General features: G+C 33.3%; 1 protein-coding gene across 2 annotated transcripts; it reads right to left on the bottom strand.

Moving 5' to 3' along the window:
• Window positions 1-4: 4 nt before the first annotated feature.
• grapb (GRB2 related adaptor protein b) lies at window positions 5-25,342 on the bottom strand. Of its 2 annotated transcripts, XR_015475764.1 has the most exons (6): window positions 24,999-25,302; window positions 22,350-22,447; window positions 17,929-18,048; window positions 3,205-3,373; window positions 2,067-2,319; window positions 5-544 (listed from the first exon to the last, which is right to left on the bottom strand). XR_015475764.1 is itself a non-coding variant. In NM_001030080.3 (5 exons), the coding sequence occupies exons 1-5, from the start codon at window positions 25,074-25,076 to the stop codon at window positions 2,140-2,142; spliced, it is 645 nt and encodes a 214-aa protein (NP_001025251.2). In that variant the 5' UTR covers window positions 25,077-25,342; the 3' UTR covers window positions 5-2,139. The 2 variants fall into 2 exon arrangements, 1 of the variants encoding a protein (NP_001025251.2); NM_001030080.3 differs by having other exon boundaries at window positions 5-2,319; window positions 24,999-25,342.
• Between the last annotated feature and the right edge of the window lie 2,354 nt (window positions 25,343-27,696).

Raw genomic sequence — 27,696 nt, 5'->3', positions numbered from 1 at the left:
TATATTTAGTAAATAAAACTTTATTTTATCACTGGAGTTTGGAATTCATAGAGACCATGTGTGCTTTTACAACACATCTTTTCCTTATTAAGCAATGTTACACCTAACATTGGTATAATTTACAAAATTGCACATAGAAATTGTCAGTCCTGTTGAATGGATAATGAATACAGTATCACTTCTTGCGATCAAATTCACAGTGTGCAGGCAATTTAAATGTTAATCGGTGTGAAGATGAGTCAGCGTTTCACTGAATCAGATTTCATCACAGCTCAGAACAGTTGCTGCAAAGCCTTGCCTGCTGATACACTGGATTTTTTGTATATCAAAATAACAGTTTAACTTTCACAAAGCACATGTCAATATAATTTATATTACATTACCTGTTATAAATAAACCGATCATCATAGAAATACGTTTGCCACTCCAAAAATAATATTTTCTTATTATTGCTTATTTTTATGATCATCATGTTGACGTCATGGAGTCCCAAATGTTTTCATATGGTGTGGGTGGATCCAACATTTTTCAGTCAGAGGTCTTCCTGAACATACATATGAATGATAACAATCTGCTTACTCTAATGTGAAGCACAGAAATAGATATAATGTCATGAAAAAAGTACATATAATTTCCACATATTCTGTACAATACATTTTTATAAAATAAATTATTATTTTATTACATAATTACATTTCCTGTTAATATTACAAATGATTTGTTAACTTGTGTTTGGAAAGTAGCATTTTTATAATAATTCTAGTAGTCAAAGGGACATTTAAGTTATATTGTATTATCTGTATTATTATTATTATTATTACTATTATTGTTGTTGTTGTTGTTGTTATTATTACAACTATTATTATTATTATTATTATTATTGTTGTTGTTGTTGTTGTTGTTGTTGTTGTCGTTATTATTATTATTATTATTATTATTATCATTATTGTCGTTATTATTATTGTCGTTATTATTATTATTGTTATTACTGTTGTTGTTATTATTAGTATTGTCGTTATTATTATTATTATTATTATTATTATTATTATTGTTATTACTGTTGTTGTTATTATTAGTATTATTATTATTATTAGTATTGTCGTTGTTATTATTATTATTATTATTGTTATTATCATTATTGTCGTTATTATTATTGTTGTTATTATTATTATTGTTATTACTGTTGTTGTTATTATTAGTATTATTATTATTATTGTCGTTATTATTATTATTATTATTATTTTGAAGTGTTTAAACTGAACTGCAAACACTCCCCCAGTCTACCATTAGCTGTACTAAATATTAGCCCCGCCCTAAACTCACACCATTGGTTGAGCAAATGTTTTATAGCACCACAAACCCACAGTGTTTACAGAGACGGCATCAACATGCAAATGATTTAAGCTGTCTCTGCATATTAACCTAGGATTGAACAAAACATTTTCAAAGAAATTAATATTAAAAAACACAAAAAAATGTCATTAGTAATAAAAAGTAAATAGTAAATATAAGGATAAGTACAGAAAAAAAGAGATTTACTATGTACATATCAATTACACTACCTGGCAAAGGCTTGTCATCGATCCCAGATGTAAGATCCTAATTAAATAATTAAAAATCCCAAAAATATTTCATTGTGGTAAAATAAGCATAATCCAAAGGCCTTTGCCCTTTATATAAGCCACTTCAGATACAAATTGACCAACTAGAAGTCAAATTATTTGTTGTTCCTAAAACTTGGATAGGCGAAAAGACTTTTGTCAGGTAGTGTATATAGCAGTTCTGGTTTGAAAACAAAGCATTTTTTTGCAGAACATATTTAAATGAAATATATTTATGAAAGTATTTGAAAGAAGAAAAGACGGGAAGCTCGGATGACGGATGATCAATGAGTGCTGAATACTCAATTGTTACGATCTGCAAGGGTGTTACAAAACTGGCTTGTCGACAAGTTAAAACGGCTTTCTGATTTACTGAAAATGAGGATGATGCAAGTGCAGACTTTGACACCTGAGGTTTAATTCAAACCTTAATTACCAAACATTGATGCGAAAGGCTTAGCTCACCTTTAGATCTTTAAGGAGTGTGTGTAAATGTGTCTGAATATGCCTGTGCTGTAGAGGACGGTGAAGATGATGTTCAGTGGTAAATTGGCTGCACATATTCAGGTGGGAAGATGCCCACTCTTCCACGGCATCTACCCCTCCAGCACTGAGCATCCGAACAGTCCAGCAGGTCAATCACATCCCCGCGCAAGAAACGCAGATGAGTCACGTGATTAGATGTGAAGTCAAAGATGGCATGAGCATGACGCGGCCTCTGAAACACACACATTTAACAGGAAAAAATTAATGGTTTACTATTTATGACAAATCATGACAAAACTGTGAATATCCCAGCATTTAAGTGCCAGTTTACCAACTTTGAGATCCAAAAAACAACCCTGACTCTGGACCACAAAAGCAGTCTTACAGTATGTTGCACAGGTATATTTTTGGACAATAGCCAAAAATACATTGTATGAGGTAAAATGAACATTTTCCTTTAATGCCAAAAACATTTGAATATTAAGAAGTGATCATGTTCCATTAAGATCATTTGTAAATTTCATATTGTAAATACATAAAAACTAAATTTTTGGATAAAGATTAGCACTGGAATAGTATGCCACTATTGTTTAAAAAACTGATTATTGGAATAAATAAAAAAACTGTCTACAGTACAAGCTCTTCATCATGTCCAACATTTTAGTTTTATCATTAGCGCTACATCTCACCGGAAACCAATAGTTATCCTAATTTACCAATAAAGTGAAAAAAAAAAAAAAAAAAAATATATATATATATATATATATATATATATATATATATATATATATATATATATATATATATATATATATATATATTTGAAGTCATAATTATTAGACCCTCCTTTTTCCCCCCAATTTCTGTTTACCAGATAGCAGAGAGCAATAGTTTTATTAACTCATCTCTATTAACTGATTTATTTTGTCTTTGCCATGATGAAAGTAAATAAGTTTTTACTAGATATTTTTCATTTTTCAATTTAGCATTGATTCAAGAGATTTTTACATCCTCTACTGGCCAAACATGCTTTCGCTTTATAAATGTGCAGATCAGAGTTCAGCGGGGTTGAACTTTGGCACCTCAGTAAAGCTCAAAGAGTCAGTGCTGCTCTTACAGCTAATGACCCCTCTGGCTCGCGCAGGAACACCGTCCGCTCCTTGGCAATGCTGTTGATTCTGTAAAAATCCACCAGCTGGTTGAGGGAGCTGAACACTTCATCCCATATGAAGTACTGGCCCAATCCATCTTTCAGGACTTTAAAGTGCTGCACGTGGTCCCCATAACTGGAGGGAGAGAGAATTATTAGATTATATATTTAATTACAATGCAATTATAAGGGATAACATGTTCCACAAGAAAATACACACAATTTTTTTTTTCTGTTTTTGCTTGTTCAAACTACTTACTGTATTTAAAAATGAGCTGAAACAACAGAATTCTTGAGATTTCCTTGGGACAACTTAATTGTTTTGTTCAATCCACTTAAATTTGTAAAAACAATATAGTTAACCTAATCGAGTTGTGTTGGTACAACGAAGGAATTGTGTAGAATTCAGAATATTTAACAGATTCCTTTTGTTATATCAGCATTCTTATATCTGTGTCAGAGTTCACCCCAAATGTTCTATTTTTCCTTGCATAAATTACAATTTTACTTTCAAGAGAGAGAGAGAGAGAGAGAGAGAGAGAGAGAGAGAGAGAGAGAGAGAGAGAGAGAGAGAGAGAGAGAGTGATACTAAGTCTTGTTTACCTTTAAGTCGATAGATCTTGGCTTGATTTACCAGTTTGATAAATCAGAGCATGAAAGTGTTTGATTAAAGGATTTGCGCAATAAATCACACTTTGACATGTCAGCTCTCAGCAAGTTCTTGAATCACAGTGATGTCAAAGCACAGTGTTAATAACTTTAATCAAATTAGGACCTGAACAAGTCTGTTCTTATTCTCCTGCAGATATATTACAACATTTATTTCTCCCCGCATTTGTAGATTGAACAGCATATTAATAATAAATATGTTCAAAATGAATAAGAACCAGATTAATATGCAATGGCAAAATGTAAATGCATATACAGTCATGGTGCAAGAATACAGTAACTAAATGTCCTGTTGTACGTTTGCATGAGTTTAAATCAATGAGGGTTTTCTAGAAACAAACATCAGTACTTGTTCCTTCAAAAATTGGGTTATTTCAAACCAAATTTGGATGAAACATAGACAAATCCAAGCACTGAGTTGAGTTTTTACATTAAATGTTAAACAGTTTGTTCATACTGCACTAGTCTTTCATGAACCTTATTAACCAAAACATATACTTTGGTCAATTTTTAAAATATATATGTAAAAATATATCCACGCAGTATGCAAAAAAATAAAATAAATAAATTATTAAATTATTAAAATTAAATTATATATATAATAAATAATGCCTATCCTAGATACTTTCTTTCTTTATTTATAATTATATTATAAATGGTTATTTATTAGTTTTATTTATAGTTATATATTAGTTTTAATTATAAACTTAAACTTAATTGACTACGTTCTATAATTATTTTCAATTAATTAATTTAATTTTTTTAGATTCATATAATTTGTATAATTTAATATTTTTATAATGTATACAACTATTTTTTAAACAAATTTTGTTTTTTATTTATTACATTATTTACAAAACTGTTTAAATTACAATATCATATAGGAAAACTATGATTAGCATGATAAAATGAAACAATAATCCACTTCAAATTATGCAACATATTCATCATTATAGCATCAATATTTGTTCATCTGTTCCATATACACTAATACAATGTCATTTGTTATTTAAATTTTTATAAAATTTTTACTAATTAAAATTCAAGCAATAATTTAATAATTATTTTAACATTATTATATAAATGACTTAGTAAAACTATATGTTTAAATGTAAGTTGCCTTTTGTAAACAATTGATTAATCCTATTTTAATGGTAGTTTGTCATTACTCATTCTAGAGATGTTTAAAAAAAATCATCTGTGAGCATGTTTTTAATTGTTTGTGGTGTAGTTAGAAATGTGTAGGCGCTGACGCACCACCCCTGCGCCTGCGGCAGGTGTCTTTAATCACCTGATGACTCCACCCGACCACACCTGCTCTTAACACACACACACACACACACACACACACACACACACACACACACACACACACACACACACACACACACACACACAGAGAGAGACACAGACATATGGATCACTCTGCTTGTTGAGACAGAGGTGGCAGAATGAGGAACTGCCTGAGGGATGTGGATCTGATCTGCAAGTGTAAGTTATGCTAAAGATCATCAAAACAACTGGGCAGCGACACTGACTCAAGTCTAATCACAGTCATTAGATATGACTTATTCCAGACCCATACAAACAATTCTCAGACACAAACTCTCTCACGTTCATTTACTCATTTTTGTATCGGATGGTGCTTTTCTGTATTTAAGATTTTAATCCCCAAACAACACCAACACACCTCTCGGTCAATCTCTGGTTCAAAATTAGCTAAATACCCTTCAGTTTAAATGTTTGAGGTTGATTTCGTGAGAAGTGTCTTTTGGTCGCCATGCAGTGCCGCGTTTATTGGATCAAAAATATACAGGAGTTTCAATAAACAGTCAAATATTTTTATAATTTAAAATGACTAGTTTCATGTTAATATATTTCAAACATTTATTTCTGCAATTCAACGCTGAACCTTTATTATCGTTATATCACACAAGTAGCAATTACAAAAAAGATGTGTTTTTATTCAGCAAGGATGCATTTAATTAATTTAATATTCAAAATGACATGCAATGCTCTATTTCAAACAAATGTTCTTGTTCTATTCTTATTAAAAAAAAGTTTTCAAAAGTATTTAAAGGGTCACGAAACACCAAAACACATTTTTTTAAACTGTAGACAGTCGTATATTTGTACCACACTGCTAAAATCAATATTAGGACACAATTATTTAGCTAAAAAGTAAAAATTGGTTGTTTTTGCATTATTTCGAGCAAATTCGTTCTTCCGGTTTGAAACAAATTTTTGAAGCTGCGTCTTGCCGATTAGGTACTTGCGTGTGTTCCAGCGTAAAGAGTAGATGTCTGTACCTGGGAGTACCTTATGACGTCTCTGAGTGTACAGCATTAATTTATGAGAAAGACTTGGTTCAAACTAATCAGTATCAAAACTAATCAAACTAATCCAATTAGTAGACTGCCTGCTTGTATATCTGTGATGCTGCTCCTTCAACAGACATTTAACTCACTATAAGAAATTTTGTATGTACATGTCAACTAACCCTAACCCTATCCTAACAGTCTACTTATAATCTAATGAGAATTAGTTGGCATGTAGATACAATGTAACTTAAATTCAACAAACGGACCATCAAAATAAAAATAAAAAAAATAAAAAATAAAAAGCTGAACGAGGAAGGTAAATTTGTTACATGTATTGATGTAATAAAGGCAAATGTTAAAATTGTTGTGATTTAAATATAATATTGGTTAAAATTTTCAATATCCAATCACAAAAAAACCTTGTGTGTTATTAAATTTGTAATATTAAACAAGTCATAAATAATTAACTGCTTCCGCAGGGAACATAAAATATGTCATAGATTTTAAAAGATTAATACAATGAAAGTGTAATGCAGTAAATCAGTTATGTGTTTACATTTAGTTTAGCAAAAATAGTAAATAGTAAATATTAGAATACATTTTCACCATAATTCACAGTAACATTAAAATTAATTTGATCACATAAAGATTAATTAGATGACATATTAAAAGGCTATTTTAGGGATCACATTGCAGCTCACTAATTAATTGAAAAGATTTCAGATTTAGACTTTAATGCATTTTAATAAGTGAAGGTCAGAATAAGTAACATCTTTAACACATATATACAGTATATACCTGTCAAACTGAATGACAATGCATTATTTCACCCATGTTTTAATACTTATTTTCACAAAAGTTCATTAAAACTTTGCTACACAATTATCAATAAACATAATTATTGACACTTCACTAGCAATGTGTATAAGGTCAATTCTGTGTTAACATTTATTTCATTTAGTTTAGCAAAAAGAGTGACTATAATACGTTTTCACCATGATTTAAAGTAACATTAAAATTAATTTGATCACATAAACATTAATTAGATGACATTAAAAAGACTATTTTAGGGATCACATTGCAGCTCACTAATTAATTGTAATAGGTGTTTTAATCCATTCAAATTTGGACTTTTTTTATACATTTTAAAAAGTAAAAAGTCAGAATAAGTAACATTTTTACCACATATATACAGTATATACCTGTCAAACTGAATGACGATACATTATTTCTCTCATGTTTTAGTTAATTTAACTTTGCTACACAATTTACAGTTATCAATATACACAATTTTTGACACTTTACTAGCAAAAACTAATTAAAATGCATTCTGTGTTTATAATGTCCATTCTGTTTAAAATTATTTCATTTTGTTTAGCAAAAATAGTTATCATAATACATTTTCACCATGATTTACAGCAACATTAAGATTAATTTGATCACATACGGATTAATAAGGATACAAGACTCTATTTTAGGGATCACAATGCAGCTCCAAAAACATAAATTAACTGTATTAGACGTCAATTCAAATTGAGACTTCTTTTATTTATTGTCACAAAAGTAAATAAAAACTTTGCTACACAATTACCAAATATTAATATACATAATTATCAACAATTTACTAGCAGTGTGAGCTGAAGCTGGTTGGGCTGCAGAGCTGTGGCCCTCCAGGAATTCAGTTTGAGAACATTACTGTAAATGTATAACTTGACGCAAACAACAAAATGAGATGTCTCGTTTTAGACCCAAAAACGTAGATAGTTCATTCCTGAATGATGAATAGTCAACACAGCATTCCAGCTGTGATAAATTACACAATAATTTAACAACCGACACAAAACACCTGTTCACCAGCAGCTGAGCACATTCCCTGAGGGTCTGCAGACATGACACATGAACATCTGATAATATTGTCATGTATTTTCTAATAGATAAACATCATGCTGGGTTTGACACAATCGATTTGTGTTAGGACAACAAGAAGGAATTAAGCTGGCTTTTTAGTTTTTACAAATTTTAGTGGATTGAATATACAATTAAATTGTCACAAACCTCAAGAATTGAGTTGTTTTAGCTCATTTTATATAAGTTGTTTGAACAAACAGTTAATCATTTTCGCAGTGTAAGTTAAAGAATTAATATTAGCAAAAAATATTTTGCGATTAAGAACTGCCACCGAGTAAAATTAATGATAATGTATATTTACTGTAATATTTTCAGTCTTACAAACAACAGTCAAACCAAGCGGTTTAAAGTAACGTATTATAAATCCTCAAAGATTATTGTAATTGAGTAGTTTTATCAGGAATTGTACTTTACTACCCTGCATCAGACGCTTTACAAATGCAGCAAACATGCACAGTACACTCTCAGAAATAAAAGTATGTGAGCTGTCACTGGGGTGGTGCCTTTTCAAAAGGTACACATTTGTACCTAAAGGGTTTATATTGGTACCTCAAAAGTTTATATTAGTACCTAAACTTTTTAAAAGGTACACTTTTGTACTTTTTAGGTTCTAATATATACCCTTGTGGTATTAATTTGGACCTTTTAGGTACAAATTTGTACATTTTGAAAAGGTACCACCCTAGTGACAGCTCACGTACTTTTATTTCCGAGAGTGGAACCATTAAAAGTGTCCATGAAGATGGAAAATAATGACATTCAATGATGGAGAGACTGTTCAGACTGACGAAGATGAAGGATGCCTGCTGTATGATGACTGAAATCGAGAAATAGCCTTAAACTATAACTAAATGCACTACAGAATGTTACTTTTCAAATCATACACAAATTGAACGCGGCCACAAATATTTAAGTTCAGGTTTGAGGATTTACAGCAGTGACTACAGGCCATCATTGAGACTAAGGGTGAACTACAAAGTATTGATAGATGGGTAAATATTGTCATGCTGACAGCTGTCTGGATTATTTTTGGTTGATTATAATCCATTACATATTGTACAATTCTACCCAAATTTATCTGACATAAATTTGAATTAGTGAGTTCTTGTCATATTTTAGTAGCTACAATTTTCTCACCTATGGAGAATAAACTGTGATAATGTGAGAAAACTGTCTGAGTAATTTCAGCTTAATTATATGAGCCACAGAAGGTCCGAAATTGCGTACTCAATAGATATTGCGTCTGAATTTGAATTTACAACTTGACCGTTAGAAAAGTACATTCTATACAGTATGAATGTATGAATGAAGCTTGAAGATACTACATTACCCATTTTTATTTAGCTGTATCAGTTGCGTCGCTTCACTGCCATTCATGAATTCTCTCGCAATGCATCATGGGACAGTGTACGATGCACACTTAAGAATCTCACCAGAAGTAGTAGGTCCTCCAGGTATTTCTCGCATGCTGTTTTTCAAATTCTATGAATTCGGACATACTACTCAGCTCACATACTGTTTTTAGCATACTATATAGTATAGAAGTATTCGATTTCGGCCGCAGCTAATGTCTTTATATTTGCGCTGTCAGTTTAACACACACTTTCTATGTTGCTAATGACTTTAAATAGCAGTAATCTTACTTTCGTTTTTACAACTTATAACTACTTTTTAAATTAGTTCATACAACTAGTTTTAGTTTTAATGAAAGAAGGTGATTTTTGGATGCCAAATATATAGAGGCACTATGGCTGATGGTGACTTGTTAGGATGGGTAAGTGTTTATAAGTCTTTTTAAAATGGTTATATTAGTGCCATGTGCTATTAGCATTTATGCTAGCAAGTAGGCTTTTTGGCTAAAATGTGTATAATGGTCAATTCTGTTTCTGTCAAACTATGTTACTAATATAGAGTAGCAATAATGACAATTTGTAACAGACTTGACAGAGTTGACAAATAAGATAATGAAACTATTAGTATAACAGGTGTTAGAGGTGATGATGAGCTGTTAACATATGAGTTGAATCCTTGGTCACATTAACATCTTAGTTGATGACTAAAATTGTTTCATGACTAGACATTATTTTGTAAAGACTTTGATATAATACAGTAGCATAATGTGTCATATCAACACACGTGTCATGTGCATGGGGGGATTTTGAAAGTAGGCAGTTAAACTATAGGTTCTCGACCTAAAGGTTGATTTATCGAAACAGAAATACTGATTATTACTGCATCTTTCCCTGTTTCCCCTTGCTTTTCTGTCTTGCTTCTCTCATCACACACATGTAAACAGAGAGAAACATCTGTGCTGGCCTCAGGTATTTCAGCTTGTTAAGAGTCTCTACGCTAATAATACCTGACAGGATTTGATTCATTGTGCTGCGACTGTGTTGCAACTGTCCCTCGATTTCTCTTTCTATTTCCTCCTCTCAGTCTCGATAGATTCAGACGTTTTAGGTCAGGTCTTCGGAGGTGTAAAGCGATCTAAAAATAATCATGTCCACCCTCCCAACACATGCCAAGCTTTTCAATACAATTCTACCAAGTGAGGTGAGCTGTAAATAAAAGGATGCTAATCCAGTCATTACTGTACTTTACATTATATGTTAATTATAATATGTTTATATTGGTTTATTCAATATAATTAATAATGAATAAACCAATATAAACATATTATTAACATAATAAACATGTAATATAACATATTATGCTGTAGCTCGGACATGAAAGTATGGTGAAAGAGAAAGCTAAATATTTTATTCAATTTTACATCACACTTGCATGCAAAATATGACAAAACATACAAATACCAGCACAATATCACGGCAACTTTTTGATTAAGTGGCTAATTTGCATTTATTTGTACAATTTTAAGTGTACATTTTAGTAAACTTTGCACATACCCCAATGAGTACATTGACAACAATAATCTGATTGTAATACGATTAAGACAATAATCTGATTAAGAGTCAACCATGTAAACAGCGATTTTTTAAAAATTTAATCCGATTAAGGTCATAATCGAACTAAATAGAAATTGGATTAAGGCATGTGGAGTATGCAGATTTTAGTCGCATTATTGAAGTGCAATCAAACTGTTACCTCCGTGTATGATTTTCGCTGCATTTTGCGACAGGATCGTTTATAAACACATGGCAGTTTGACGCTATTCTCTGCACCTACGGAGTCATTTGAGGACCACAGATACCTGCATCGCGAAATGCGAGGTTTTTCTCTCATATGGCATGCGGTATCAAATTCCATTAAAACAACACTCTTCCATCAGTACATACTCGCATCCAATACCTTGTTTGTCACGGGGGGGCATGCATGAAATGTTACCGATTGAAAGTGAAAGTGTCAAACTGCAATAAAAGTCTACAAATTAAAAATGAAACACACGATATACATAAAAAATCAGAAGGAAAACATGGATAGCATGGTGACGCAGTGACGTTTATCGATCTATGTGCTATATATGTGTAAAACGGGATCATGCAAGTAACATTCAAAAAGCAACTCATGTAAAGACCTTAATCATAATATTGTCTCATTCAGATTAAGGCAAATAATTCGATCACTGATGTCCATGTAAACATACACTGTAAAATAAACTTCGTAAATTTACAGTTTATTAAAAAAAACTTAAAATAATGGCCATTAAATTACAAAAATTTACCATAAAATAACAAAGGTTGAATTAAGTAATGTAATTAATTAATTGTCATTTAATGTTCGTTATTTTACGTAAAATTTCTGTAATTTAACAGCCATTATTTTACTTTTTTTTTCCGGCACCCCAGCTGGAAGAAATAAACCGTTAAGTTACAGATTTTTTTTTAGTCAATGATGGGTAAAGTTAGGGGTGAGTTTGGGGGCACACCTTTTTTTTTTAAAAATCATACATTTTCATATGAATGCAATCGTATGAGTTCAAACTAATTATTATTCTTTTTGACAATACGTAAAGTAGTTGTGTTTCCTCATGATATCAGGCTGGCAAATACAAATACAAATGCCTGTATGGAAATGTGTCAGAGGGACCCCAAAAAATGAGGGACCCGGCTGCTTCCTGTTTTGAGTTGATGGTGTTGTCAAAGATCTGAGAGTTTGTTTATTTTATTGTCCTGTTCATTTGGTGTATTTGGTATATTTTTAGACCTAATAATCTGTAATGGTGGAGCAGTGGGTAGCACAATCACCTCACAGCAAGAAGGTCGCTGGTTCGAGCCCTGGCTAGATCAGTTGGCACTTCTGTGTGGAGTTAGCATGTTCTCCCATGTTCGCGTGGGTTTCCTCCGCATGCTCCAGTTTCCCCCACAGTCCAAAGACATGCGATACAGGTGAATTTAATAGCTAAGTTAGATGTAGTTTTTGAGTGTGAGTGTGTGTGTGTCTGAATGCAATGTATGGATGTTTCCCAGTGTTGGGTTGCAGCTGGAAGGGCATCTGCTGAGTTGGCGGTTCATTCCACTGTGGTGACCCATGATTAATAAAGGGACTAAGCCAGAAAGAAAAATGAAAGAATGAATGAATGAATAATGTGTTCTGTACGTTTAGGGCATTAAAGAAAAAATCTCAACACAGCTCACTCTAAACAGGAAGCAACCAAGTTCATCACTTTTTGGAGTCCCCGACATATTTGCATTTGCAGTATATTTCTGTATTTTCATGTCTTGTGAAAATTTGCGTGTGCATGTGTTGTCAAATCGATTAAGCTGTTTTTTCATTTTGTTAGTAATTTTCTATTTGCATGTGTTTTCCTAACACGCAGCTTGTTTGAGCTCTCTAGGTCATCGTATGAAATAGATACAAAATCATGCTGTCTATTACTTTTTAGCTATCTGGGCTTAGCAATTAGTGGATAATACAGACCAAAACAACTTAAGTCAAGAATATCATTGGCCACATACACATTTCATCTAAATTCAGTTGTCAGTTCACCATTTAGTGCTTAATTTTGTTTTGTACACAATTCAGACATATGACACCTGAGTGCAACAACCATTTTTAACGCTCGAATTACACTGCTTTTACAAAGCTTATTGTGTGGGGAAGAAACTAGTTGTTAATGGTGTGTTTAAATGTGTATCAGAGCTGTGTGTCTTCTTTATGCACAGTGCAAATATAAATCACATGGACTAAGGTCAGTGTTGACTCATTCGGGTTGCCAGATCTTGGCAGGAAAAGAAACTGCAATTTAGAATAAGCCAATAATAAAATTAAACCCAAGCGCATTGTCTTGGAAAGAAATAACCTACACACCAAAATATCATGACCTGCAGCTTACTACTTTTTATCTCTAAAAACTAAATTGCATAAGCCCACAGGTGGTTAAAAAATTACTTGCATATTGAAAATATGCATCAATCTTAACTTTGTAGAGTGTACATGGGCATTGTGTGTGTGTGTGTACTGTACAATGACACAATGTAATACAATGTAAAATCTGTGCAATACTATTGTATTATAACTATTTAAATAACTGTTTTAAATGTAATGCATGTTAAAACAAATACAGTATTATACACTCACTGGCCACTTTTTTTTTAGGTACTCACTGGCCACTTTTTTTTAGGTACACCTTACTAGTACCAGGTTGAACCCCCTTTTGCCTTCCAAACTGCCTTAATCCTTCTTGGCATAGATTTAACAAGGTACTGGAAATATCCCTCAGAAATGATGGTCCTTATTGACATGATAGCATCACGCAGTTGCTGCAGATTGGTCAGCATCACATCGATTATGCAAATCTCCCGTTCCATCACATCCCAAAGGTGCTCTATTGGATTGAGTTCTGGAGACTGTGGAGGCCATTTGAATACAGTGAACTCATTATCATGTTCAAGAAACCAGTCTGAGATGTTTTACGCTTTATGACATGGCAGCAGATCGTCTTGATCATGTCTACATGTCTAAATGCATTGAGTTGCTGTCATGTGATTGGCTGATTAGAAATTTGCGTTAACGAGCAGTTGGACAGGTGTACCTAATAAAGTGGCCGGTGAGTGTATATTCCTGTGATGGTATAAATACTATACTAAATCGATTCTAAAGCTTTTAAAGTCTCCAAGTGTCATCTGAAATGTTATTTTTAAAACTCGGCTTAACGTTGTGACCCCATCACCACATTTCTAATAGTCTATGGGTTGTAATTCATAGTTCCTTACATATACTTCTACTTATATTAGCATACTACACACATGGTATTAGCTTCTTAGCAAGTACGTTTAGGTTTGGCATATTTAAAAGGTTTCAGTTTCCACCAGCATATCCCTGCACTGCTTAAATAGGTTCTGGAGTGCTGGGAGCAAAAGGATTACATCACAGCAACATGCTACCATGCACTCCACTCTAATTAGACTGTATTAATGAAGAGCCGGATAGAGTAACAAGGACACGCATTACCATACGCATATGCAAGAACACTCATGTCCGCTGTCGACAGTTGCAGCACATGCAGGGAATAATTAAAAGCCTTCATAGTGAAAAAATGTATTTGGGTGACTCTAGGTAGTGTAGGTATATTTGGTTTCCACCGTCACTCACTATTATTATTATTATTTTCAAATTATAGTATTTTTTAAATTATTTGAATAATATGTTATTCATTGTCTCAATATCTTACAGGCCATAAAAAAATGTGGTCCCACTTTATATTAAGTGTCCTTAACTAATATGTACTTGCACAGAAATTAATAATTCGTTACAATGTATTAATTATGTAAATACATGAATTTACTGTGTACTTATGCTTAATTAAATACCTGTATGCAAATACATCTGTAATTAACTTCTGTAATTACATTCGTAAATACACTGTTGACCCTCTCTTACACCTCAACACACCCTTAAACCTACCCATACCACCAAACCTGTCCATAACCCTACCCCTATCCCAACTCACGAGCACCACAAGTGTTCTCAAATACAGTATGAACACAGTAAGTACGATTTATTTATTTTTTGATGCAAGTACATAGTAGTTAAGGACACTTAATATAAAGTGGGACCAAAAATGTTTCTGCAAAAGGAGTGTCTTATACACCTAAAAAGATTAGTCAATGATATGTTTCCCTATGAAGTCTTAACGCTACATTATATTTCTGCTTTGAGTGATCGGCGTGACCCAGGGTTCCTGCCTTGCGCGTAGTCGTGCATTTATACTTCTGCGTGCTATCTGTGTTGCTCTGCAACAACACTTCAGAAAAGCTAGCTGGCATTAGGCTTTTAAGTTCCTCTGTGTCGAGTTTCTTTGCAGGTGTTTTGTTTTTTCTGAACGCTACCTTAATGCAGTGGTTCCCAAAGTGGGGGTTGGGACCCCTTGGGCGGTCGCAGGACAATAATGGGGGTTGCTTAGTGATCTCAAAAAATCTAACTAATTTTATTAAACTATTAGAATGACCATATTTTAATATTTTATCCTACTAAAGAAAAAAAATGTAGTTAATAGTTATATTAAAAAAAAAAACATGCAAATAAAAATCCATTAGCCTTTCGATTTTTTGCGAGCCCTGGGGTGATTGTTATATTAAGAAGACAGTACATTGATTTTATGGCACCAGTTTAAACTTTCTGACACCTTTATGACACTAACGTACATTAAAGTAAATACAGGCTACAACTGAAGATGGAGGATGGTCTACAAGTGGTGTTCTTCACAATTAAATGATGAATACACTTGGGCCTATTGGTATGTGTGCGCCACTGTGAGCAAGGTTTATACAGTATAATAACCACCTCAGAGGATATTGGGGGTCGCGAGTCACTGGTATTGTAATTTTGGGGGTCGTGGGCTGAAAAGTTTGGGCACCCCTGCCTTAATGTACAAGTAGCTAAAACTCGCTCTTTCAGAGGCGGGAACCGGCAGACGTGCAATAACATTAATCATAAGGGTAAACACAAAACAAAAGCCTACATCTAGAGCTCCTTCATGGGACTCAACACTCACTCCATCGGCTTGCGGCTCTCAGCACCGCCCACACTCGTTAGTGGCAGTGCTACCAAGCCAACCTAGCACAGAGCTTGCGCTAGATGTCGTTGCAACATTTAGGTTACGTTTTTTGAGAGGTGTGTGCTGGTGTTATCCACGGCAAGGGATATGCCACCGCATGATGGCTGTGTCGGACCATACGTGTTCTCTTAACGAAGAAGTATAAATCAGCCTTTAGTGTGTAATTAAAATATTTTTATTTAAATGTCTTTCTGTAATATTTTTTATTTTATTTTATTTTATTTTATTTTACAACATTAAATTGTTTAAAAAGGTACTTTTATCTTATAAAAATGTGTGTCAGTAAAATTTCAGTTCTGTTTACCATATTTTACTTTAAACCAATGGTCTCAAACTTAATTCCTGGAGGGCCACAGCTCTGCACAGCTTGGCTCCAACCACCTCCAACTCACACCTGCTAACAGTCCTTAGTAGTCTTGAACACCTTGATTAGTTTGATCAGCTGTGTTAGATTAGGGTTTGAGCAAAACTGTGCAGAGCTGCGGCTCTCCAGGAATGCAGTTTGAGACCTATGATCTAAACTTATGGAATGATCTACCATAACTACAGTATGTAAAATGCAGGAAATCATGTCACATTCTCTAACTGATATGATCTGAAGCACTGAAAGGCATGTGTGCTCTTTTTGAGGAAGTATTTTTATCAGAAAAGTTCTTACTCCAAGAGTTAGTTTGTAAAAAGTCAGATCTGTTAACAAAATATTAAAAAGAACAGAATTGATCGCAGATTACAGAGTGGGTTGTTTAATAGTTCCAACTCTTTTAGAAATGCCATCATTAGTGCCATGTGCTTTTAGCATTTATGCTAGCAGTTTTTGGCTAGTAGGTTTAAAACGGTCAATTCTGTCACCATCAACAAAGTCAATAAACAATACAATTATTATTATTATTATTATTATTATTATTATTAGGGCCAAACAGAATCTGCTGACATTTTTTGTTATTTCTGTGACGAATTTTGTAAAAAAAAAAAATTTGCAGATTTATGAGGAATGATTTTAGGAGTATCATAATTAAAAACTTAATATTTGAAATAAAAAAATTATAAGTTTTTAATGTTGATATTTAATGTTTACAATCCAAATCCAGTTAGATTTACTTATTTGGTAAACAAAACAAGTCCCTCATATAACATTGATACTGTATATCTACTAAAAGCCATATTACCTTACAAACTGTATTGTCAATAAATCAAATGAACATTTTCATATAAGTCAATAATATTACTGAAATTAGTTTAAAAACTGAATGAATATAATTTTTACTTTTAAATTTCATAGTAAATGAATACTTAAGTAAATAAATGGTTTCAATAATTGGCTAAAAGTCTGTGGAAATCTGCGAATTTCTGCGCGCACAGATTCTGTGTGGGTCTGATTATTAGTAGTAATACTGAATTATTAGATTTGAATATGATTTAGCATATTTTAAATAATAACTGTTTGTGATTTACTAATTGTTCTATTTTTTTTTATATATATATATATATATATATATATATATATATATATATATATATATATATATATATATATATATATATATATAATTACCTTAACTTCCCGATTTTGATTGGAATGCAATAATGTGCATTTTATGTAAAACTTCTTTTCACAAAACCTACTGTAAAAAGCGCAATACAAATAAACTTAAATTTATTTTTATTTTATTTTATTAATTTTTTTTTAATAAATGCACATTGTATTTCTAATGAAGAATATAAAATGTCAGTGTTAGTGTTATCTGTATAGTCCAGGGAAGGCAGGATCCATCTGACCTGACAGACACAGAAAACTCTCCTGGTGTGCTCTCGCTCTCCCGAATGAGAAACGCTCCACACTCCAGCGGCCTCAGACGGTTTTCTGCAGCCTGACGGGAAATTCCACCCACAAACCACCTGTGAAACACAAGCTCATCTGTCACATCACAATCATATTGCATATTTATGTCTGTCAATACAGTAAACGTTACATAAACGATTCTTTGATCAAAAAATCATACTTAAAAATGCTTGATTTTGTTTTGAGCACTGATATGAACCTTTATTTTATATATGATGCATTTGAGGTACATTTCATCATTTTGATTCATTGTTTTAGAAACTAACCTTTGACCTTGTGCCATGCATGTTGAGCTACAGAAATATTAAGTTGTTACTACGATAATGTTACATTTTTCACAGCCAATAATTTTAAGTTAAGATTTTCAAGTTCGGCGACGCAATGGCGCAGTAGGTAGTGCTGTCGCCTCACAGCAAGAAGGTCGCTAATTTGAGCCTCGACTGGGTCAGTAGGCCTTTCTGTGTGGAGTTTGCATGTTCTCCCTGTGTTCATGTGGGTTTCCTCCGGGTGCTTCGGTTTCCCCCACAAGTCCAAAGACATGCGGTACAGGTGAATTGGGTAAGCTTAAATATTCCATAGTGTGTGTGAATGGATGTGTATGAATCCGCTGCATAAAAGCACATGCTGGATAAGTTGGCAGTTCATTCCTCTGTGGCAACCCCAGATTAATAAAGGGACTAAGCCGCACAAAACATAATGAATTAATTGTCAAGTTCAAAATAATTCAGCGAATTTAATACATGAAGATCTACAAATGGCAAAATTCTTCACTTATATTTTTTGTTTTTGAGTTCTGATGGATTGGTTTGTTGTATGCGTATTGTATTTCTCTCATCAGATATATCAGTAAACCTGCCATTTTTATGCTTAGTAAGTATATCTTTAGCAGCATTCACTGTAAGCCAACATTTATGAATGGTTGAATGATCAGAATCATCATTTTGCAGTACAATAATTAGTTATGGAAATTTTGGTGGATATATCCAATGCAATATCAAGGTAATTTTAATTTGGTAGCTACTGTAATTTGTATGAATTTGTATGATCTTATATGTACATTCTAGTACAATTTGCTCATGTGTTGTTTAGGTGCACAACTTCTTTTAAAGATTGTACAGCAAACAAATCATTTGTACAAATGAAATTGTATGAATTAGCCACTTTTCTGACAAGTTACATTTCGTTTTATATCGGGCAGGAATTTGACCCCCCTAATTAACAATTGATCACCCCTGAAGGACATAAAAACAAGACGTATGGGGTTTGGGGGGATGGGGGTTGCTTTCTTTGATCTCTAATCTATTTCTTAAAGATTATCAATTAAAAATGTATAATATAAATATACATTTAAACCCCTCCCCCTACTCATAATGGTTCATACCATTGTGAATGCATAATCAAACCAATTATTGCTAGGAAAAATATCATTTAACAGTCTGAAACTGGCCGTTCTAGAGCACTGATAGACATCTTAAGTATTCACAAAACACAAAATATGTGTTTATATTTGCATGTAGCCTAAAAAAAATAAATAAAAAGACATAATTTGTAGAGTTTAACCTACAGTAACCTCTAAAATAGTCACTATTTGATTCACGGAAGCATGTATTACCAAACTACTACCGACTGTCAATGTATAATTTGCAAACTATCGATAACCAAATGTACTTTATATTTGGTATTCAAAATTGATATACAGGCCAATAAATCTTGAATTTATTTTTTTTACATTAAAAACAGAACAAAAAGGCATACAAATACAGTGGACTGTTATATTACAACCATAACTGCACAAAACGAGAAAACAGCAAGAACTCATGTAGACCTTTCTTTTCCCAAAATCAATTACAAAATCGCAGTTCAGGAGTTTTCAAGAAGAGAGCACACACACATTTCTCCAGCAACCACAACATTTGAATGTATTTTTTGTTGGAATAAGCCTACACTGAAAAATTGATTTGTAGTTCAGTCCCTGTCGGCCTCTTCCCAACACGCACTAGGGCATGTATAATTAATGTGGTGGCAACATTTGGCCATTTGCCAGTTTTATTGTTGCTGATTTGTTTCCTCTGGGTGCTCCGGCTTCCCCCAAAGTCCAAAGACAATTCATGGATGAATTGGATGAACTAAATTGGCAGTGGTGTTTGAGTGTGTATGGGTGTTTCCTAGTACTAGGTTGCAGCAGGAAGAGCATCCGCTGTGTAAAACATATGCTGTATAAGTTGGCGGTTCATTCTGCTGTGGCAACCCCTGATAAATAAAGGGACTAAGCCGAAGGAAAATGAATGATTGAATGAATGAAACTTTTGCTTAAAGTTTAATAAATTAATTTTAATTATTACATATAAATTTCATAAAAAGTTTTACCTTTGACATTGCTGTTGTTTGCACCATGCTCTAAATATTAAGCGACCAAAACACCTATTACAACAGTAATGATAATTATTTCACAGATGACTTTAAAAGGAATAATGTAAAACTCTTCCAACCTGAAACAATTTCTTCTGTGATTTGTGAGAAGTATATTGTCTTATTGATATCATAAATGCAAAGTGAGCAAACCTCATGATTACGTAGCTCTTAACTGCATTGACTGTAAGCCAGTGGTTTGATCTCATTCACTCCTCTGGTTTATATACAGTCGTGAATTTTAACAGCCTCATCCCTTTAAATCAGATGTAAATGGTTGCTTTTCAGTCATAAACTGCTCTGTTCAGATCAAGCCAAAGCATGTCTGTTGGGCTTGGGTCTGAACTATTGCCAATCGTTTACATAAAAAATAATCATCCACGTCATGCTTAAATTTCAGGGTGAGGAAGTCCTTATTTAGTCCTTACCTCGAGGAGTTTTACCTGCAGTTTCAGTGCTCGTCAACACTGTCAGGAAAACCACACCTACAGCAGAGTCGTGTGACATCACAGCAGGTGTATTGCTGGGAAATCCCTAATTTGCATGGGTTATGGGGAGCTTAACCTTTTTGGAAATGTTAGCTTGTGTAATACATGCATCTATAAATCAAATTAATGTATTTATGTAAATTAAATAATAGTATAATAGTAGAAAACATGTAGTTTTGTGGGACATTTAGTGTATTCTGACCGCATCCTGTGATTAGCTATTTCAGATGTTACAGTAGGTCAAACTTAACTAACTATGTATTTAATTTGACTTTACTTTTAGGCTATTTGTAAAAACTAACTTCTATTTTACGAGAAAACAGTCTTGTGAACACTTACGATGCCTGTCGTTGCTCTGAATCTGACGGTTTCAGACTGTTGAATGTTTTCAGCATACTGTTTGGCGCGATTATGCATTCATAATGGTATGAACCGTTATAGGGGTGGTCAATGTATATATTATCTATTGTTTTAATAATTAACATGTTTGTACTTAAAATACATTACTTCTCTTGGTATTAGAGGGCATCCTTCCACCATACATCTCATTTTGATGTCCTTCGGGGGGAATCAAGCGTTAATTAAGGGGGTCAATTCCTCCCAAACCCCCCTTGTAAATCGCACCGTGGTTAAGGTTAGGGTTAAGATCAAGCCGCTTCTGTTGTAACTGATGTACATTGGATTCAGTACACATAAGCTTAAACTTCATTTTAAACCAGCAGAAAATCCAACACCACCATTCCTAGACTGGATCTGATGCAATCCTCATCCACAAAGTAAACGTCTATCAAACACTCGGTGGAGCACAGACTACAAGAGATATCAGGAACACAGAGCGAAGGCGAGAATATTAGTGAGAAATGTCCTACTTTCAATATCAGGCACACATAACACCACAACAATGTGCTCTGAATGTGTGAATAAGGAAATTTTTTTAAAGGGTGTTTAAAAGATTTTTGTCTATACTGTTTCCTTTTTTGGCATAAAACTTTAGCACTTATGCCCAATAAAGAATTAAAAAGAAGAAGACTTTAAAGGTTTTTGGAAAATAATGGAGAGAATTTGCTTGTCTTTAAGTATCCTAAATACAATGAAACATTGTATAATTTTTTTGTATCACTTTGACAACACACCATTTAAAACATCCATTGTAAAATATAGAAACAATACAGACATAAAGTGTTTTTTTTTTAGTATATTCTTAATGAAGATTCAGTAAGGAGTTTTTAAAAAGTGAAAAAATTATAACATTTTCTAAAAACTTTTAGAAACCATTATGGAAAAACTTCTGTCAAAGATATTTATGTAAAATGTTCTTCATGGCACCATCGATGTCATTAAAGTACCTTTCTTTTTTTTTAAACGTGTACACTGAAACAACATGTTATAAAAATCTAAATAACAAAATGAATGTTGCCTTATCATTCACACATAAAGCTAGATGCTAATGTGATACTTACGTGTGAGGTCTTACATTGATATAGTTCTTCGGGACATAGCCTCGTCTACCCAACAGCTCTGCCGTGTACCAGTTTGGATCATCATCCATGTTGGTCACCTAAAATAAACATTTAAAAAAATGATAAATAAACATAAGCAGCGCTCATATTTCCCCACCTTACTTAGGAATACAGTAGGCCAGGTTTCATAACAATTCATCAAATTTGCGGGTTACCAACTGATTCACTTGGTAATAACTGGTTAACCTGACACAAGCATTTCTCTGTACCAAAGCATATACAAAAATAGGATAACAGAAATTTGTAGATTTCTTAATATGTGATGTATGTAAATACTTTATATTGAATTTGCAATAAACATCTGAAAATATCGATTTAACAATTTTGATTAAACCAATTTATAGGTAGACAAAACAAAATGGCAGCTATGACCGTTCTGTAAAATTCTAAACATATTTACAAAATTTCACCTTTGTAAATCCTACACTCTAACATATTGCTGGGTTGTTGTGGTAACCCAATGTTGAGTTAAATATGGACCAACCCAACATTTGATCAATTTTTTATTAAATTTAAATGACACTCTTTCATTGGGAGCAGAGAGAGGGGAAAGATCACCGGGAATCAAACTCGGGTCGCCATGAGCACCTTGGTGCTATATGTCACCAACACTTAACAATTAGGCTATTGGCCCCGACTAAAATGGCACTTTTAACAACAATTGGGTTTGTGTTCGACTTGACATTAGGTTACAACTTTAGTGTGTATATACATTCATTCATTTTCCTTTGGTTTAATGCCATTATTAATCAGAGGTCGCCACAGCGGAATGAACCACCAACTTATCCAGCATATGTTTTACACAGCGGATGCCCTTCCAGCCGCAACCCAGTACTAGGAAACATCCATACACACTCATTCACACACACTACGGCCAATTTAGTTTCTTCAATTCACCTATAGTGCATGCCTTTGGACTCTGGCCCAGCTGGGACTTGAACCAGCGACCAGGCGACAGGGCAAACCACTGAACCACCGTGTCACCCCTTAGCTTGTATATATAATAAAAAGTATCTATATTTAATGTAATATATAAAAAGTGTCTATAATCTGTTTATAAATATTTTAAAATCTGAGTAGATGGTCTAGATCAGTGGTTCTCAACCAGCATCAAATCAGTGGTTCTCTTTTAATAGGCTAAACTGTTAATTTAATTTAATTTAATTTAATTTAATTTAATTTAATTTAATTTTATTTTATTTTATTTTATTTTATTTTATTTTGCTTTTTTTATATTATTTATCAATGCTTGTTATGTATTCTATCATTTGAAGCTAATCTCCCCATATTTGTAATGGTTGTTGGGCGCGTTTCCAGTATTTTCCCAATGTTTACAGATTACAAAAAGCCTACTCTAACGCACAGTGAGCAAATCTGATTTCTAATTTAAATATGTAAATCTAAATCTTAAAATACAAGTTAATTTTTAGATTTCAAAGATAAAAAATGAAGTCATATGTACAAACATCTATTTCAAAATGTATTAAAAAGAGTTTACTAGTCAAATAAATATGAAGACATTTAGCCTATATTTTATGAGATCCAAGGAACATTTCCAGCTTTTGATGATCAGGCTACTGTATGTAAATACTTTACAATTAGTTTTCTTTTTCCTTTTTTTTTTTTTTGAAAGCACAGTGTAATGTTAATGTTCAAACTATTTGTAATGTTTGAAGTGGCTGACAATAATACATATTCATAATAATAGGAATTAATCTAACTTGATTTTGAACTGTGCAGAAATGTGGCTGCTTAATTAGCCCTATACGCTACTGTATTTATGGTGGTACTTGGAGAGATTTTTTTCTGAGGTGGTACTTGATGAAGTTATGAGTTAGAGAACCACTTATCTAGATTACATCATGGACATGTCAGTCTACAAATTAACAGTATTTACAGTTAAAAATACAATAATTTATTACAGTGTAGTCAGGGGCGTAACAAACAAGGGGGACGGTGGGATACGTCCCCCTCACTTTTAGAGACAGACCATTTAGAAACAGGTGATTTTTAATAATCATATGAACGTAAACTTTTGGATCTCATGCAGCTGTCCCCTCCACTTTTAAAATGTCAGCTACGCCCCTGAGTGTAGTGTAAATTTTAAAGTTTTAAAACATTTAAAAGTCTCCATGGTAAATATGTAAAAGCCCTAGACAAATTTGGTAATCAAAAATTAAAAACAGTTTGCAAAACCATGCAAATGATCTGCCTCATGCTTAATAATATACAACTGACCAGGCTATAGTGCTTTACTTGACTGTATAAATCTACCCTGACAAACATATTATCCAAAAATAGGTCTGTTAGTAGACAATGTGAGTTAATCCATGATTAAAACATCCTCAGACAAGAATGTCTCTCATAAGCTCCAACTCTTCAAATACCACCACATCCACAAACACAGATCCTCACTCTCCAAAAAAAGTAATCTGGTATTTTTATTCTTGAACCCTGCAGCATGCACACTGCAGTCTGATTGTTTCATTCAAGTTTTTACAGTCAATTTTTGCACACACACACACACACACACACACACACACACACACGCACACACACACACGCACACACACTCAAATTCAGACTCACCTTGAGGATTTCACCCTTCTGGAAACTGAGCTCATCACATTCAGTGGCTCTGAAGCTGTACAGCGCCTCAGCCTCCATTGAAGAAGGAGCAGAAAGAAGAGAACAGACGGCCACTGAAGTGGAGATGTGGATGAAAGCAAGAAAGAGTGAGGAGAGAAAAGGATGGGGCGAGCACAAATGGAGAGAGATTAAATGGATATGTGTAATGGAGAGGGTGAATGAGGAGAGTAATCTATGGAGGGATGGTGGAGCGACTACAACATTCGGCGAAAAACTGAGGAAGCAGAAATGTGATGGAGAATCTGAGTGAAAAATGTGTGTCTGCCGTTGTACAGCTGTGCACTGAGGGAACGAAGGGGGGTGGAGAGAGAGAGGGAGGGAGAGAGAGAGAGCATTAAAGAGGGAAGAGAAATGGTGAACAGATCAGAACATCTCACACTGAATTTTTTGAATGCTTTAATGTGGTTGTGGTGAATTAACTGGACGTTTCTCATGATCTTAAAATGCTTTGCTGATGATCAAATACTTCAACTTTGTTTTGAAGTCAAATACATTTAGTCTTTTCTCTTATTTTTTTCATAAATCTTAGATCCTCAAATCCATAAATCCACCTTAATTTTTTTATCTAGTAATTTCTAGGAGTTTTTTTTTCTAATATTTCTAATATTTAAACTGCTATTTAACAGTTTTTTTTTATTTTCTATAAATGTAGAAACAATAATTTTAATTAAAAAAAATTAATAATGGATTTATTTTGTATTAAAAGCTTAACTCATCTGTAGATATGGCTTAAACATGATATAATGCAGCTCCTGAGAATTTACCCCAGCTAAGTTATAGGCCTACTTAAGACACATTTTGCCAACTTTCAGGCGTAATATTATTGCTCCTGCTTCAGCCATGGTACGGCAGCAAAGTTATTTGATTGGTATACCAAAATGGCTCTTATCTGTGTTATCTTATGTCCTCTGAATCCAATCTTTTACATACTAATCAGTTAAGTATCAATGGTGTGAAAATTATAGACAATAAATTTAATAAGTTTACATTAAAAGGTTATGCAGAACCACACTGTAACAAATGCTGGGTTCCACACAATCGATTTGTGTTGGGACAACATGATGAATTTAAGTTAACTTATTAGCTTTTACAAATTTAGGTGGACTTAAGATAAAACAATTAGGTTAGCCAAAAAATAAAGAATTATGTTGTTTCAGCTCATTTTCAATAAGTAGTTTATATAAACAGCAAGTGTAATCTTTTGAGTGCACATTGTCGCCTAAATGCAAACCTTTTTGGAATTCTTTCTTTGAGCACATTGGGGGAAAAAAAGTTTGTAACTTACTCTGTAAAGAATTTTATGACTATTTAGTCGTGATTTGTGACAGCATATGTTTTTAAGTCATTGTAAATTATTAATTTACAATATATATAAAATGTTAGAGACGTTTACAAAAGGCTAGTAATTTTGATCAGCAGATGGCGCTGTCTGCTTTACAAAAGGTTGTATATATATCCCACTGTAATCTTGGAATTATTCTAGATTAATCTAGATTAAAATGGCTCATGAACCGCCAACTCATCCAGCGCGTTTTAACGCAGCGGATGCCCTTTCACACTGAAAAAAGTGTTGCATGCAAAACTGTTGCAATTTATTTGCGTTGAATTTAAACAAACAAATTAAATTCAATAATGTTCAACTTAATTTGTTTGTTTAAATTCAACACAATTAAATTGTTTCCAACCACTTAACGAAAAAAAAATTGAGTAAATCCAAGGAATCATCTTTGAATAATTTTTTTCAGTGCAGCCGCAACCCATCTCAAACGCAAACGCAGGGAGAACATGCAAACTCCACACAGAAATGCTAACTGAGCCGAGGATCGAACCAGCAACCTTTTTGCTGTGAGGCAACAGTAATACCTACTGCGCCACCGCTTCGCCCGAATACCTAACATAAGGTACAAAAAAAGAATTATAATAATCCATCGATGAACTACATTTATTACGTAACATAATTGCTTCAGGCACAAATAAATTTAGAACGATTTGTGAAACATCTTATTGTCCTTGACATTGACCAAGGGGCATCCACTCAAAATGTTTATTTAATGATTGTGTGCTGTCACCTGGTATTTTATGTCCCATCCTCAATACCTGCTTTTGTAATAGTATGCAAGACTTTGCAGGGGAACTCCCAAAACCTTTGAGAATGAGTTTCTCAAGCCAGGTAGCGCATTAGACCAGGGGCTCATCTCCTGTTTCCAAAATGCATCACAAACTGCTTGAGAAACTGTTCGACTATGATTATTAGTACTGCAAATAAATAATGTTCAATAAGATGTACTTGTTTTTAACTGTTTTCTCAGTTAAACACAAATTTTGAACTGCATCCATGTTAACTTAGCACGTTTGATGTGGTAATTTCACAGTAGGAATACACACAGATGCAATTCGGCCAGGTATACATCCGCGCTATAATATCAAGGTGAAAGTCATCTCAAATATCAGCTACCAACCCAACTTTGATAATAAATTAACGGCAGTATTTTTATTATCGCCCGATAAGAGTCTGATAATGCTGATAACGGCCCACAACTAATGTATATATAGAAAATGTGCAACTGCTACAGTGTGTTTAATATGTAAACTGTTATTACTCCTGTTATAACATGATGAAGCATTGACCTGGAAATTT

Source organism: Danio rerio, chromosome 1 (assembly GCF_052040795.2).
Source record: "Danio rerio strain M-AB ecotype USA chromosome 1, GRCz13ab, whole genome shotgun sequence".
Lineage (NCBI taxonomy): Eukaryota > Metazoa > Chordata > Actinopteri > Cypriniformes > Danionidae > Danio > Danio rerio.
The sequence above is the reverse complement of the archived record's forward strand: the minus strand, read 5'-3'. Positions and strand labels throughout refer to the sequence as shown.

Bases quoted from the DNA above. Each gene is read 5' to 3' on its own strand.
- grapb (NM_001030080.3), bottom strand. From the start codon at position 25,076: ATGGAGGCTGAGGCGCTGTACAGCTTCAGAGCCACTGAATGTGATGAG. The intron at 22,448-24,998 runs GTGAGTCTGAAT...TGTTTATTTTAG, and splicing joins AGAAGGGTGAAATCCTCAAG to GTGACCAACATGGATGATGA. The intron at 3,374-17,928 runs GTCAGATGGATC...CTCTCCCTCCAG, and splicing joins GAGTTTTCTGTGTCTGTCAG to TTATGGGGACCACGTGCAGC.